We start from the raw sequence: 17,611 nt of genomic DNA on the forward strand, positions 1-17,611 counted from the left end.
GATTCGTTTATTAAATTAGAAACTTCTACAATTATCAGTGTTTCTTTACTATATTGTCCATGTATTATATACAATAACCTTCCTCTCGAATCACTCTATCTATTAAAAAAACTGCATCAAAATCCGCTGCGTAATTATAAAGATCCAAGCATACATAGGGACAGACAGTAGTAAGCGACTTTGTTTTTTAATACCACTACGTAATTATGGTAAAGGTAAAAAATCATGATTAATTCACTATTGATACAAGGTAGCTGTAATGCTTTCGTTGTAAGCTATTCAGTATTTCTCCGGGCATGTCCACATAAAATTCTCTAGAATTCGTTTAGCCCCTGAGTTGAGTTAAGCAAACTTTCCTGCATGTATTTGCGTCTAATGACGTATGTTGCGAACGGACGCGCGTACTTCAACAAATTCTAGTTAAACACTTTGCTAACTTCAAATGAAGTCTGTTTGAAGTAAGTATTAGACTTCATTCAATTATATTATGAATTTGTTCAGCTTTGAAGGCGTAGTTTGTGTATTTGTTAACACTTATTAAATGTTGTTTTGTTTACGAGTACCTATGTCTTACTACCACCGTTAGATATGATTGCTCTTGGTATAGAATGTACGCGTAAATATATAAAGTTGTTTGAAGGTTCTTGTACTCGCAAATGTGACAAACACGCCAATCATCGGTTCACCTCAAATTCGGACCTTGGTAACTCAGTTTGGGTTATTTGTGGATCAGGGTGTTTCAATATTTCCTTATTAATGTATGAATGGATGCAAGCATAGTTCAATGGTTTTTATTGGATCAATTTGACTTATTTAATACGCTGTATGCTTTAATTAAATAAAATCATATTGCTTGTTAAAAAAATATTGACAATTTATTCGGATTCGCGGCTTTACTATATGGGGTGAAGTGCTATCACGAAAGTGTAGCTTAGACTTAGGAATTAGTTTTATTATAATCATCTCATAGCTAATGAGTATACATGCATATTTGTGTACAGGAATTAAGTGAATTACAAGAAGACGTTCGATAAATGACGTATTTAACAAAATTCCGAAATCTGAACCTATTAAATATTTTGTAATCATTAATGATTTTGACATTTCTATATAGTTCTTAATTAAATGTCAAATTCAGGAGAAAAATTTTGATGATATAATATCTTTCTTTTTAATTGAAGTGCATCTATCATTCCTCTTCGGCATAAATGAGTCCTAAAAGTCTTTTATTGTCAGTCAGCGAAATTTTAATTGTGTCCGTGAAACCGTCAGCGACGTTGACTATAATTTGAACTAGCTATGCCCGCGACCTTGTACGCGTTTGAATTAACAAAAACAAAAATATAGCCTAAGTTACTCCTTATTATATCAGTTATCTGCCAGTGAAAGTCCCGTCAAATTCGGTCCAGCCATTCCAGAGATTAGCCGAAACAAACAGACAGACAGGTAGACAAAAATTGTAAAAAAATGCTATTTTGGTGGATGTAGCGTGTGCACATACATATGTAATGTGTAAATAGGGGCTGTTTTAATATTACTAACAGACACTCCAATTTTATTATATGTATAGATTACCCGGCAAAATTTGAAGCTTTGGGTATAGATCCTCGTTAAACGCTAAGAGGATTTGTTGGATGATTGTAGTTAGCTTCGAAGAGATTCAGCTTAGTTTTCAGGTAAGGTATTTTCAGAACGTAAGAGCTGTGTACGTAGTGTAAGACTAACGTACGACTATTAATTAATTATGGAATATTGGGGCTAGCGTTACTAATTAAATATGATACAGACTTATATTGGCAAATAGTTTTATCCGAAATTTTGATCAGCTTATTTAAAATAGTAAGAGAATATGTCTCTTAAGGTGTTGAAGCTTGTCATGATAAACCCTTAGCGAGACGCTCAGATGCGAGGCAACACGTTAACACTCAACAATTTTGGGAACGTGATTGCAGTTAAAAAAAAGTTAAGTAAAAGTATTATTTTTTTTGTTTGATTAAAGAGACGAGATCTGCTGTTCGAGGGAGTGTACTTAGGAAACAAAGAGGAGATCCATGCCTGAACCGTAAGATATTTCAGATATCTTTAGACATTGCTTTATGAAAAGAGTAACTACTATAAAAGAATAACTACTGAGTTTCTTGCCGGTTCTTCTCGGTAGAATCTACTTTCCGAACCGATGGTAGCTTCACTTTATTGTAAAATGACGATTCAAAAGTGCTTGTAAAAGCCTACTTGAATAAAGTTTATTTTGATTTTGTTTTTGATTTTGATTTTTTTGATTGCTTTGCACAACGGTAGCAGTTTTTATATTAAATACGAGAATGTTCAATCTTATAAACTTGTTAAAAAAACGAATGCGTTATATATTTCAATAATAATTTGAGAATTTATTAAAGGTAGTTTAGAAGATAATTATTAAGGTAGCCATAAAATATGTGAATAAATAAAACGCAAAAAAAGAATTTCATACAAACATTTTTACCCTTTTCATTAACAATATTCTTTATAGTTAGGATTCCACCATTCCCTAAAATTTTGTATAACGCTTTGATTATGTGTTGGCTCGTTCAACATCAGGCAGAGACTGCAGATGTCATCTTGATGCGATTCTCTGTATTTATAATGGTTATGCCACCTGAAATTATTTTCATTGTATTAAATTTAAATGATATATTCTTTAAATTGGTCCTCAAGTTAAACTTACCAAAAAGTCATCAACCTCCTGCCCTTGTCCCAATTTTATTTGGGATCGGCGCAGCATGTCTTCTCCTTCCATACTTCTCTGTCAGACGACATCTCACAAGTAACATTCTTTCTAAGCATATCGTCTTTCACACAATCCATCCATCGATTCTTCAAGGCCTTTCTCACAATATGTTCCTCATTTCTCCGCATTTCATGCCCATACCATGATAACATGCCCATACCACTTACCGAAAGTATTCGTTGTAAATTTCGGGATTCCGTATGGCTTTGAGCATCAATGATACCACTTCTTCAAGACTTAATTTTCTTGCATCGATGTAAGAATTAGGAGGTAGATAACTAAAACAACTCGTATGTAGAAAGTGTTGTAAAAATATTTGAAGTATAAAATAAAGTTTCTAATAAAATAACTCACTTGTTGTAATCAGCACCTCCATAAACTACAGGAACTGCATAATTCAATAATGGATAAAGAACTTCTTTAGATATGTAATCTTCGCTCAAGTTATTTTCAAATGCTAAATAAAAGAAGTAATCCTTTTTCAAAAGTGAAAGACATTCCTCAATTCTGTCTCTAGGACATGTTAAATTGCCACACCATCCAAAAATGTCCAGCGTGAAGTTGGCTTTCGACAATAGTTTATTCAGATCTTTAGCTAATATTTGATGTTTTAATGAATTTTTCGAATCACAGTGATACGAGAACCACGCTACTGCCTTTTTCTTCTTTATAAACAATTTTTTCACTGACTCTGATGTTGGTTGCATTGGGTTGATCCAAGTCATGTTAGCTTTAGGTCCAATAATATTTCCATTGATATCAAGAATTGTGATAAAAGACTTGATAATATCTGAATTTAATTTGTAGGTCCAGCTTAAATTGTAAAAGTTGTCAAAAATAGGATTACACACAGGATAGCTACTTGCTGACTCTGTAGCAGAAAAAATGTATTTCTGACTTGGTATCCTTAAGGGCGGATGATCGTCCCAATCAAAGTCGACATCAAAAACGATTGCGTCGAAGTATCTAAGGTCAATCAGAAGGCTTCTATCGCGTGTGAAGTAGCAATTATAATACGTACAATTATGATCTATGAAAGATTTCTGACCGCTTTTAAAACTAAAAGCGGGATTGTAGGAATCGGCGTTCCAATTAAGAATAAACTTTAAGTCTTCAGGTATTCTTCTCGGTCTTTCAAACTCAAATGTAAAAATTGTTTTGTTATTTCTGTGCTTTTTAATATCTTTCATTATCTTTTTCAATGTTCCTGGAGATTTTACTAAATATTTCAATTGTATATTTTTTTCTTTTGTATGAAATACAAGATAATGAAGAGAATAAAAGAAAATGGTGAAGTACAAGCTAACAGCAATTGTCTTCACAGTTTTGCACATGTTAAATGACTTTGTTTTCGAAACTTCAATGCATCTTAAGTTTCACTGTATTTATGAACGCTTCAAAGGAATTATAAACGCCAATTGTGTCTGAGCGAATGGAATATAAACGTCCCAAGAAATATGTCCATAATATTTAATTAAAATAGAATGGAATTGACAAAGGAAATTCTACGTATGATAATGCAGTTTGAGAGCTAAATATGTTGGCAATTACACCAGACAGAAAATTAAATATGAAAATCTCTTTGTACGGGCGGCCACGTTTTTCATCCTATTCGCTACGTCAGTGATATGTAAATGACAAAAATAGACAAGTAGCGCCCTCTTACATGCCTGAAAAGAAATTAAATTTTATATTGTGTTATGGACATCAGGAATTTTTCATAAAACTTTTATTATATTTTTTTAATTAAAAAAAGAATGTGGGTGTTTGCAGGTTGGGCGATATATAAAAATGCATGAAAACGCAATAGGTACCTATTAATTTTTTTTTGTAATATTGACATGCATAATATACGTTTGATGTAAAAACGTTTTCCTACTTCTCTGTGTTTCCAATCTTTTAATCCAAACCACACAGAGACTACATTCAATAAACTTTAATTTGTATAATAGCACGAAGTATTCTGTATAATATCTTCTTTGCTAATCGTTACCGAAATTCACGGCCTGTAAAACTTTTTTTTTCGCTTCAAAAGCGAAGCCCTGAATATTAGCAAAAAGTCATTAAAAGTAAGGGTGCTGTTCATCATGGCGGCGAAACCTCAAAGTCGGTATTAAATCGGCGAGTTGGTAGGACCTTAAGTTAGAAAAGTTCATTCATTTAACGGTTGTGCGCGTTCGGGGCGAGCGGCGACGGAATATAAAATTATATCATATAGTTATACGAAGTGTTAGTCTGTTATCAGGTTTTACTTGTCTTATTAAAACAAGGAAGAAAACTTAAGGTTTTTTTACTTGGCTACATTTATAATATGTTAATTATATCAACGCTTACAATAATTTTGAGTATTTATTTTTGATCCTTTTTTTCAAAATTTTCGAGAATCTTATTTTTTTTAATTAATAGAACGAAAAAATAAAGTCGAAAAATACGAAAAGCAACATAACAAGTAACTTAAGTCCACAGATTATCTAAGAAAATATTATCGTTATAGAAACAATTTATATGCAACATTATTTTTCATTATCTGTATTCAGCGCGATAAAAATTTATAGTCTGTGCGATTTGAGTGCAATCACGGCGTTCAATTGAGGAACGAATTCCTTTTATTGTTACTGACTTTTTATCGTAATGAGATTAAACTTTTGCTCAGACACTTTTAATGTCTATCTTTATAATATATTTTGTAAAAAAAATACGAGAATAAGTCTGTGTGACCTTTAATTCTTTACATGATTCTTACAATTCATTGTCTCTTAATTTCATAGATTTATCTATATATATTTCTATTGCTTGCTTTAGACCTCCTTTTGAGGTAGAGGTATTCTGGATGATTACACATTTATTACGGGATTATCACCTGTTTGAACCCACTATCTTTAGTTAAGATTCTCGTCATGCCAGCGTCCCATCTCGACGATTTCTGATTTGAATGTAATATTTCGATAATACGTTCTGTTGAATCTAAAACTTTCTGCAAACTCTTTCATTGAAACTTTTGTTTCAGTTGGTTTCTGCGCCATCGGCCGGCTTCATCCTATTAGTGATAATTAAATCGTCGGTTTAAATTTCATTTTCGTGTTAGCCCTTTAAGTTTTCAACATTTTAATCCGACCCTTGTAATTCGGACCATAATTTCGGGGATTGACTTAAGTCGATGGCCCATTGATTTTTGTGAACCAGTAACATGAATTATTGAAAGTGAATTTTTAGGAATTAATTGAAATCGTTTGTTTTAGGGTTGCCAGTATATTTATTTTAATATTTATTAACAGTTGATACTGCAGCTCCAAGGCCTAGAAGTATTATTGAATTGTGTTCTTGTTATGTGGACCTGTCTTAGCAATCTGGGAAACAAATTGAAGTGTTACCTAACAATTAAAAATCGTCGAAGAATAAGTCCTTTGTATAGTTGTATGAATTTATTCCATTATTATATACATTATATTAATTGATGAGCTCTAAAAATAAATACAATCTCTAATCTCTATTTTGGTCTCATAAAATAATTAATTCTTCCAAAGAAAATGTATTAAATTCAGCTAAATATGCTGAACATTATATAGATTCAAAAATCCGATCACAATTCGAAACATTGAATGAATTTACGTAATAAAAATATAAAAAAAAAAACTTAAACATAAGAACTATTCGAGTCTGGCACGCGTCCTGATCGTTATAAAGTTCCAAAGCGCTCCACAGATAGCCCTGAATATAAAATTATCACCTCCACCCTGACTCAGCGGGTTTAACTTCATTTTAATAAAAAACGAGGGAAAAAAATTACATAGCCATCGCCAATGTCTCCGACGAATGCTGAGCGAGATTTTTACGTCGAATTGGTTTCAGGATTTTATTTGATTGCTGTTTTGTTTGAGTGATGAAAAAATTATCTCATAGAAATCAGGAAAGGGAATTTGACAATCGTTTGTCGTGCTTAACGCATGTTCAATTAATGATATAATTATAGATATGCGTTCAATTATAGTTCGAAATATCTTTGATGATTATCCTAAGGTCATAGATATTTTTTGAAATAAGAATCTTAGTGTTACATTACACAATCAAATCTGTGTGTTATTACATAAATGCCAAATTAATTGATAAGAGATTTTACAAAAGAATTACTCTTTCAAAGCATGACTTACTGAACTTGGGAACCTTCAAGAAAAGAGCGTACGTAGTAGTACGTAGGTTGGCAACGCACCTGCATGCCCCTTGGGGTTGCAGATGTCCATGGGTGTTAATCATACATTTTCTGTATTCCACCAATAACATAAAAAATATAGCATAATTATGCTGTATTACGATAATTATGACAAGAAGTCATTGGCATCGCTATAAAGATCTTCAGTCATGCTATAGAGGTAATTTTTCGATGAGAAATATCTATTGATAAGCTTAGCGGGTAGGACCACGTTTTTAAATGTGACAGTAAATGGCATGACGCTCCCTTATTTCGTCACGTTACCTTGAGTATATGTGGTAGATAGTGTTGTATATAAAGTAGTAACTAAACTATTTTTCTACTATATATTAAGTTATAGGGTTCCCTTTTAATATGAGTTCTTTTAAAAACCATACATGTCGATATTTCATATCAAATTTGCCGGGCAACTCGTGACGGCTACATTTTTTAATATGAATAATTTCTACGACGGTATATGTCACAGGGTTATTGGAAAAGCCGTGATAGTGAAATTTCAATAGCGACATTACAATTGTACGGAATTTTGACAATCGTTTCAATTTCGTAAAATATCAAGAGTGAATTTCGAATTGAAATTTCGCTGTGTAGCTATTCTTTCAGATCGAACTCGAAAAACACCGCAGAACACGTTCGTGAATTATCCAAAAGTGATATAATTAAGTCTACTTACATTAATATAAGTGTGTCATTTAAGTAGTTTGACCTTTCAGCAAGATACGATGTATTTTATAAATAATAAAACTGCTTGAAGCATTAAGTATAAATAATCGTCTTACACCAATTGTCAAATGCATTAATATGTCGATCGTGTGATTGGTCGATTATTTGACAGTTCGAGAATCCATTAGATGTCTAGCGCCATTTGATTGGTCAATAATTTGACAGTTCGAAATTTTTGTAATTCTAGTACCAATTTCGTTTTATTATTTTATTTAATAATAATAATTAGTATTTCTTATTTTAATGCTCATTTATTGAAGAAAACGAATTGATTATAATTACCGAATGTGTCCAATAAAATTACAATATAACTGAAATTCGTTCGTATTGCAGATGTATTATTTTTCAGCTAAATGAGACTGTTATTAATCCAATGTTATACAACTTTGTCGAGGTCCATTGAACTACTTAATAGCGAGGAGGTCGAAGAATGAATGGCCCTGGATGGTACGTAAATGTTTATAGCCCTCATACATTAGGTGTTACGCAGCGGTTACTTATACTACCAATGGACTTGCTGGAACTAACTTGATAATCAGTAAGTTATGACGAATCACATTTTCAGTAAAATTTGTGGGGCATAATGTTTAAAGTGAAACAAGAAAAATAGGTTAACTTGAAAATAAATTGAAATCCTTTTAAACGTCAGCTTGTGACAATTTTTTTTTTTTTAATTTTATGGTATAAGTTGGCGGACGAGCATGTGGGCCACCTGATGGTCACCATCACCCATAGACAATAAAGCTGTAAGAAATATTAACTATTCCTTACATCGTCAATGTGCCACCAACCTTGGGAACTAAGATGTTACGTCCCTTGTGCCTGTAGTTACACAAATGTCTGACTATTAAAAAAAAAAGTATTCGTGGTTTTAAGGTCGTGACGCAAATGTCAAAATACGTAAGTAACGTCTGCATAGTTTTAATTACTTTATTCGAATGTTAAGCAATGTAATTTACTCTCACAATAAGTTATATTAAACAATGCATATCTAATTTCATCTCTAGCGAACTGCAGCCGTTCAAAAGTGCCAGAAATTTCATTATAACATTCACCACGTGAAGGCTTTGAAGGCCCAAAGCCGAAATAATATAAAGCGTATTCTAACGCGATGGGGTTTGTGGTGCATCTCGTATAACAGGGGAAATTATAATGACAACGATGAGATTATTGCATTCACGAACAAGCTATAGATTTTTGTTTTGTTTTTATATTCACTAATTATTTAATGTTATTAAAAGTATTGTATTTAAAATATATATTGTGGGTAAGTTGTAAAATATCGTTTGATTTACAGTAAGTTTTAATGTATAAAAACAACAATATTTTTGAATATTATTATTAAATTTTACTGTTTTTGCAATATATTACATCTGAGTTTCTTTCGCCGGTTCTTCTCAGGTCTGAGGTATTATATTCCGAACCGATGGTAAATTTTCGACAATCAATAAGAAAGTAAACACTTCTATTTTTAATAAAGGTTTTTGACTTTGACTTTGACTATTAATAGCCTGTAAATATCCTACTGCTGTAAGTTCTCTGCTCCCCTCTAGGAGGTCTGGAGTTCAGTCAATCGCGCTCCTTCATTGTGGTGGATACACACGTGGCGGACTTTCATGGAAATTAAACACATGTAGGTATCCTCACGATGTTTTCCTTCGCCATTAAGCACTGGGTGAAAATTATAAACACAAATTAATTTCACTGTTTCTTAATATTTATTACCATAACGTCATTTTGAAAGTTATAAATATGGAAATCGGTGTTAAGCTTTTGCTTCCGTGTTCAAGACAGCTGTTTCAGCTCAGAAAATTTATAAATATGATATATCGAATTTACCTTTTTAAAATTTTGACTAGGTGTAACTAGTGTTGCCCAAATTCAGTCTTGGTCTTGCAGTCTTGGTCTTGTTCTTGCGTTTTTGCAAGACCAAGACCAAGAACAAGACCGCGTATTTTTAGCAAGACCAAGACCAAGACTGACCATGCAAGACTTGCGCAAGAACAAGACATAGCCTGCAAGACTTTTGCGTCTTGCAGCTAGGACTTAGCGCTACTTCACGGAGTAGTTAGGTGTAACAGCTCGGTGTGTAGGTACGCTTAGGAAATCTATGAGACGCAAAAAACTGTATCAAAGAATAGGAAAAACTGGACCTATGCGCATTACGACTAATACCATAAACATACCTACATAGCGAATAAAAAAAATATCCATTAAAATCAAACTGAGTGCATGCATAGTTATGTTTTAATCATCGGCACTTTGATAATGCGGCATCAAAGGTTTTGTAGTTACTTCTCAAAGAAATTTGCCGTTTTTCGGAAGTACATGGTTATGATACACGCGCCGGCGGCTTCTTTTGAAATCAATAATATACAACAATCGTTGCCGCCGCACCGAAATCACAATATTTGACACTATTTTATGGCCGCCACAGGGCGTAGGTATACTCATGCAAAATAATTTCGAATTTTAAGAGTACCTACAGGTGTTCCAAAGAATAAATAAATTTCAGAGAGCTTAGAATGAAAATGAATACATTATAATGATCACGCAAGTAGTATTATGATTACGATAAAATGGTAAGAATAGGTAGTAGATGTCATAATAATTTATTCTAGTAAGTATATATTATAATATTGATTATATGGTTTTAAACTAATTACTTAGGTTTACTATTATTGTACATTCAGTCATTATATTTCTTAAGTTTTTACAAGACAAAATAGCAAAAAAGTGTTCAAATATCACCCGTTCGATAAATATAGCACTTTTAAATATACCTGAAAAGTGTAAAACAATCCTACAATACTAATAAAATAATATAAAAAGCGTAGATACTTACCTTCTAATAAAACAAAAAGCCTGCGATAAGAGTTTTGTATTGCTTACCAGCCCGAATATCTCTGAGAGAGATGATGAGAGTAAGTATTTACTAGCAGTGCCCGCGACTTCGTCCACGAGGAATAGTAACTTTGGAGGTATAGTGACGTTTAGGATTTATTTATTTATTTTAAAACCTCTGTCATCAAACATACAAACAAACTCTTCAGCTTTATAATATTAGTATAGATGTACGCCAAAACATTCACTTATATGTGAAGGATAGTGATTGGCACTAATTCTTTTCTTATATTCACGCGTCGACTCTGAACAAGTAGGTAATAAGTAATCTGTGTTTGTCAGTTCATTTTTCAAATTTCTTATCAAATCTTCAGCAATTTATTAATCTGCTTGATCTTTACTATGGCTATGTTAATTCAAGCTCACAATGTTCCAATTCTAATACGTTTTTCTGAGATTTAAAATAAACTTTAATAAATAGTAATAGACTAATAGGTAATTGCAAGACTTGCAAGACTCTTGCTGCAAGACCAAGACCAAGACCAAGACTGGGAGCGCAAGACCAAGACCAAGACCAAGACCAGGTGTATTGGCGCAAGACCAAGACCAAGACTGGCTAAGTCTCGTCTTGGTCTTGCATTTGGGCAACACTAGGTGTAACTGTGTGTCAGTTGGTAAACCATTTCGTATTTTTCGATGGTATAGGACAAACTCATGAACGGAGGTCCCGTTCATTCAAGACTTCGTCCTATAACATCAATACGAAAATCGGTGTTTAAGGGTTCTATAAAATAATTATGGTCCTATGATAATACGTACGGACATCCTGATATTTTTAATTCCTTATGATTATATTTTTATACTGCTAACCAATTATTATAAACACAAACGATGTATGATAAATATATATGCATTTAACGTTGAGAAAGTGAAATTTATTACATGACTGGATTAGACGTGCTGAGTTTTCTTATTCTAAAATATTTAATTTACGCGTATGTTATTATGATAAATGTCAATTACGTAAATAACGGCTCACTTCATTGGCTCCACTGGTGACAGGAGGGCTGGTTTGTGTTTTGCACAGAGGATCGGAATTGCGATTCAACGGGGAAATGCTGCTAGCATTCTTGCCACTGCGCACACTCAATCGATCAAGATTTATACAGTAACTAGTTTTAGTTCATATTTGTATATATTTAAGCATTTAATGTTATTTATTATTAAAATTTTAAATTGATTGCTTAAAGGGAATAAACATTAAAATGATTTAAGAAGGAGAGGCGAAATCTGATGAACTGGCACTAGTTTATTGGCATATTCCCCTTACATGGGACACAAATGCTTTGACACACCGGCCTCGTCGGAAAGGCCGGTTTATTCGTGAAAATTTTTGAAGCGGCCCAAAAGCAACGTCGCAATTATTCTTATCTTTGTTGCGTTTATTGAATCAATTGGGACCTTGGAGTGATGGTGCAACTTTTATAAAATATAATTATAACACTGGTTTATTGCTTTCACTTGGATTTTTTTTTTTGGTCCAGAAGATCAGAACTACTATTTTATTACCATGCATTATACAAAAATATTCCTCTCGAATGATTCTACTATTAAAAAAACCGCATCAAAATCCGTTGCGTAGATTTAAAGAAATAAGCATACATGTGATGTGGAGTCAGAGAAAGCGACTTTGTTTTATACTACATACTATAAAACAAAGTCGCTTTCTCTCTTTTGTTGTATACTATGTAGTGATGATGATGAAAGTGATTAGTATTTGCTAGCGGTCTTGTACAGAGGTTATTTTTAATGCGATATCTTTATAGTTATTTAAGTGTATTTAATAAGATAATTGGCAACACTAACTTGGTACTACAAAGTGAATGTAGTTTGTAATTAGAGCAATCACGCTAAGTCACGTTTAGCGTAATGCTGTAAAGTATGCCGCAGGCTTCATTATTGAAGTTCTGCGAATATTGTACGGTATCTCTGGTATTGATGAATTTGCAATATGGACGATTATTTTAAAATCGTTAATATCGTCGTTACGATTGATTCGCATCGGAAGGTTCTTAAATTATTTATTGTGAAATTTTGAAACTTTTACAAACCAAGTGCCTTTATAAATTATGTATTTGTTTAGTCCCAACTTGAAAAAATCCATCCATCCATTTAAAAACACAAACATCCATTTACTTTCTATCAACAATATGAAGATGAGCAGGAGGCTCACCTGATGGAAAGTGACTACCACCGCCCATGGACATCTGCAACACCAGGGGGCTTGCAGGTGCGTTGTAGGCCCTTAAGGAAGGTGCACGCTCTTTTCTTGAAGGTTTCTAAGTCGTATCTGCTCGGAAAAATCGCCGGCAAAAGCTGGTTCCAGTTGTTGTGCGAGGTAGAATATATCTTAAAAATCGCGCCGTTGTGGATTTTCGGACATCCGGGTATCGTCATATTTTGTTATTGACTATCATAGTCCCAAAGATGGACATTGTAGGTCTATGATCGATTGTGGTCCATGAAGGTCGTTGAAAATCGTCGGTGTGTATAGCTTTGCCTTTTGCAGTTGTCTATGGATGCTGTCATTTGTCATTTGTTCGTCTACTTTCTTGAAATAAACTTAGTATGAAAATATACTTAGTTCCGTAGTCCATTGAGGTGTGTAGTAAAAATTTCAACGTTTCAAAGTCCTGGCTTTAACCCAAAAAATAATTGGAGACAAGAGGCCGCTCCAGCGAGTGTCGTCTGTAATTAGAGCAATCGCTCCGAGTCACGTTTAGCCAAGTGCCGTTAAGTGTACTGCAAGCTCAATTGTTGTTAGGTCTTTAGTTAAGCCTGGCAAATTGATTTATACGTCTTTTTCAAACTGTATCTTTATTTTGACAATTAAAGTTATTAACGATTGATGAAATATTTCTTTGATATTTTATTTAAGGTTATAAGTATTTTTTTTTTTATACTAATTACATTTTACGTAATATATAAACGTAAAATTATACGTTCTTTTTCACGTATTATTAATCTTAAACTATAATAACATATCTTTACCAAAACTGATTTACCAATTGCTGAAATCGACTGAACTGAAAACGAGTTACGATATTTAAAATATTTAAAATTTATTTTGTGTTATATTAAATATTCTTCATAATATAATATAATTAACATTATTATGAAAATACTCGTGATTGATATGCATGTCTGTTTTATTGGTTCATTTTAATTGTATTAAATTCTGTAATATGTGTATTGTTAGTGTTATTAATAATGAATAAATAAATAAATGTTTACTATCTAGACTATCTGTTGCTATTTCATATCCAAGCTATTGAACCAATTTTGATGTAATCTGGTCTACAGCAAGATTGAACTCCAAGTTTTATTTTTCAAATTGACAGTATATAGACAGTAGCTTTTAGCCTAGTGGTCTCTACAGCGTGGTTGGTCGATTTGTAGAAGACTGCTGGTTTAAATTCCCTAAAGAACATAGGTTATTTTTTTTGTATGACATTGAAAACCTACCCTTATAACGCGGTCAACTACTACATAGCACATAACATTTATGATATAATGATAATATTCTGGTTGATCTATAACAATGTAGGACTCTGTGTATAATGACATAAACATCAAAGGAAATAATGATCAGATACTAACTAGGTCGTCCTAGCTAGGCTAATTCAATAACCGGTGTTAAAGGTTTCATCCTCCCCTCTAAAATTACGTAGATATTAATTTTGTGTTTCTATTTGATGTTGTTTTGAAAGGATAATCTGTGAGAATTTGTTTATATAATACTAAAAAAAAGCTCGCTGAGTTTTTCGCCGGTTCTTCTAAGGTCAGGTTATTTTCTTTTCAGAACCGGTGGTACTGTTTCATTCGACCATCAATAAGAAAGTGTAATCTATATTGTATAAAGCAATTTGACTTTGAGTTGAGTTTGAGAGTTTCATATAAATTTTTAGATAAATAACTTCATCATAAATGAAAATAATAAATAAAGTTAATTTTGAAATATATCCAACATTATGTTGTCCCATGTTATATTTAAAAGAATTGAAGTAATTTCTCAAATCAATCGAATTGATTATAATTTATGAATAAAAGAATGATATGTTTAATATATCAAGTGATAATATTAATTGAATATCGAAACATAACAATCATATTATGTCAATATTTCATTGACACAATAGAATTGAACTTAAAATCTTATAAATGTCTAATTTTGATTAAATTATTGGAACAGCGTAAACGCCATATGAAAATGCTTGAATCATTGTAAAATGTTGGTCAAAGTTTATTCATATTAAACCGTTTAAGCCATTCACATTTGGCTGTTACCCAAAAAATTAATTGGAGTCTGGGCCGTTAGTACTTGAAGCCTGGAGTTGAATCTGTCATGTGTAATTAGGGCAATCAGTCAGAAGCACGTACAGTCAATCAAAATCATTAGTCAAGTACTAGATTAACATACATTTATAATGACTTGATCTTACATACAATTTAAGTGTTTTTTTTCAATTCGTATTTATATCGATCTCCATATCCATATCTTTGTACGTGCCCTTTTTGTATTATTTATTATTATTAATAATTTTTCTACATTACTTGGTGGTAGGTCATTATGCAAGCCCGTCTGGGTAGGTACCACCCACTTACCAGTTATTCTACCGCCAAATAACAGTGCTCAGTATTGTTGTGTTCCGGTTTGAAGGGTGAGTGAGCCAGTGTAACTACAGGCACAAGGGACATAACATCTTAGTTCCAAAGGTTGGTGGCACATTGACTATGTAAGGAATAGTTAATATTTCTTGTAGCGTCGTTATCTATGGGTGGTAGTGACCACTTACCATCGGTTAGCCCATATGCTCGTCAACGCTCGCCAACGTATACCATAACAAAATATGTCTCCGTTATATTCTCATTATTATCTATATACATATTTATCTATATAATTACAAGACTGCAGTACTATTAAATAATTGTTTAAATAATTATCACGAATATAACTCCCATTTCTTTTTTAGAAAAAAACAGTAAAATATCGTACAAATTGATACAGATATTAATGGTACATTATTGCTATGGATAAAATACATTGTTCAAATTAAACCACTATTTATTTATATGCTAAATTTGGTTTATGCTACGGAAGCACTGTTATAAAAACATATGACGTTCTTGTCTCCAAGTCTTCAGCCTTATTTATATTTGAATTTGAAATAGATATAAATAAAATTAAACGTCAAATTAATTTTCCTTTGTCAGCTGCATAGATCTCTAGTTAGATAAGATTGGGATATGGGGCCTCTACTTAATACGTAATATCGACACATTGTAATTCCTATCAATATCTTTATACAGGGAAATTAAACGGTTTTCTTTTAGAAGAGTTTTTTGTCTAGTCATGTAAAAAAGTTGTAGATTGTTATTAATCGTATTTGAGTTATCATTTCTAATTCTATATTGTTTATTGTAGCCAGTAATAAAAGCGAGTTTGTGCTAATCTTAGAGATAGTAACATTCGGAAATGATTTTGATTAAACTATAAAACTGGCATTAAGCAACATATTAGTACATAGCATAATATAATTCAATCAATGATTAATAACATACAAATAGCAGTCCTTTATTGATTTTTTCACAAATAAACAATCTTAAACAACATATTTATATATAATACTTAAACATTAATTGATATATGTATAATGATAAAGTGTTTGAAAAAAAGCGAAGTAACTTGCATTACAATAAACTCCAAATCAATTATCTTCGGCGCAATGTCTGAGACAGCAAACGTTTAAACGAATTGAATACATTTTTGAACGACTTCACTCTTGCAGCTGGAAAGAGTACGTCTAATACCCCCTTTGGGGGAGTTTTCACCGGTTTAACATCTGTTATTTCGTCCGGTTCTTCTATGTAAGACGTGTAAGTTGTGCTAATAATTCTTTGCCTCTTCTTCGATTTGACGTAGGAAGTATTTTTTTTCGGTGGAGGCGAAGACGGAGATGGTGTTGTTCGTGATAATTTGACCTTCGGATGGGTTTCAGTGTATTGTGTTGACAGGCTGCTTACTACAAGGTCTTCGTCATTTGTTACCGTTGGACTGTCCTCCGAACTCAAGATGAGAGTGTTAGTAAATATATCTTGAAAGTTTACAGATGTTGGTGAGTAAGGATTAAACATGCTGGTGTATGTATTGTCATCGTCAGACGATTCCGCGTTAATTCTTATCTGGAAAAAAAAAATGTATTTGATTAATATCTGTGGTCAAATCAAATACTGGCTGTAAATGAATATTGAATTTAAAAAAAAAAAAACAAAAAAGGCAAAAGGATGAACAATACTTTTGTAAAGAAATAACTTTTAACTGTAATATTATAACGACATAATATTTTTTTTTGCTGTCTACAGTATTCCCTGTATATTTTTATATTGGTTGATTACCCGCTATTATCACATACTTATGGCGATAAGCAAGAACGCTAAGCCAGCTTACAAACCAAACTATATTAAATCCACCACTTTTCTATCTTTAGCCTTATATAAATATTTTTTCATATTGATTTAATTTAGTTAAAAATAATAACACTTCACACAAATATAAAAAAATGTCTTTTACCCAAATCAAAATGTAAATATATAATTTGGTTAGAATTTCCATTTCGATAACTGCCTCTTCCTTTAGCTGATCCGATACTGAGAGATACACTCATTGTCCATGCGTTTGTTACACGCTGTGAGAAAAATCTTGTTTTAAATACTACTACAATATACAATGGTATGTTTATTTTAATACAATTAGAATATAATGAACTTTGTATTGTATTTGTGATTTAATTTATTGTAAACGATGTCTCGTATGCTTTACGAATAATTTCTTATTCGAAAATTTAAGTTTGATAGAATGAAATGGTTCTTTAGAAAAATGTATGCACTTTATTCGTGACTTAGGCAATTATTTAAGAGTTAAATTATAAAGCTATTTAACAAATAATTGTTAAAATTGTAAGAATTATCACTCTTCGACTGTAGAGGCATAGTGTAGGTTCTGGTAGAGT

The 17,611-nt window shown here is 32.3% G+C and overlaps 1 protein-coding gene across 1 annotated transcript; it reads right to left on the bottom strand.

Annotated features, from left to right (window-relative positions):
• Positions 1–16,202: 16,202 nt before the first annotated feature.
• On the bottom strand, positions 16,203–17,279 carry LOC124538031. Its single transcript, XM_047115030.1, has 2 exons — positions 17,173–17,279; positions 16,203–16,784 (listed from the first exon to the last, which is right to left on the bottom strand). The coding sequence occupies exons 1-2, from the start codon at positions 17,212–17,214 to the stop codon at positions 16,314–16,316; spliced, it is 513 nt and encodes a 170-aa protein (XP_046970986.1). The 5' UTR covers positions 17,215–17,279; the 3' UTR covers positions 16,203–16,313.
• Positions 17,280–17,611: the final 332 nt, after the last annotated feature.

Source organism: Vanessa cardui, chromosome 19, assembly GCF_905220365.1.
Source record: "Vanessa cardui chromosome 19, ilVanCard2.1, whole genome shotgun sequence".
Taxonomy (NCBI): Eukaryota; Metazoa; Arthropoda; class Insecta; order Lepidoptera; family Nymphalidae; genus Vanessa; species Vanessa cardui.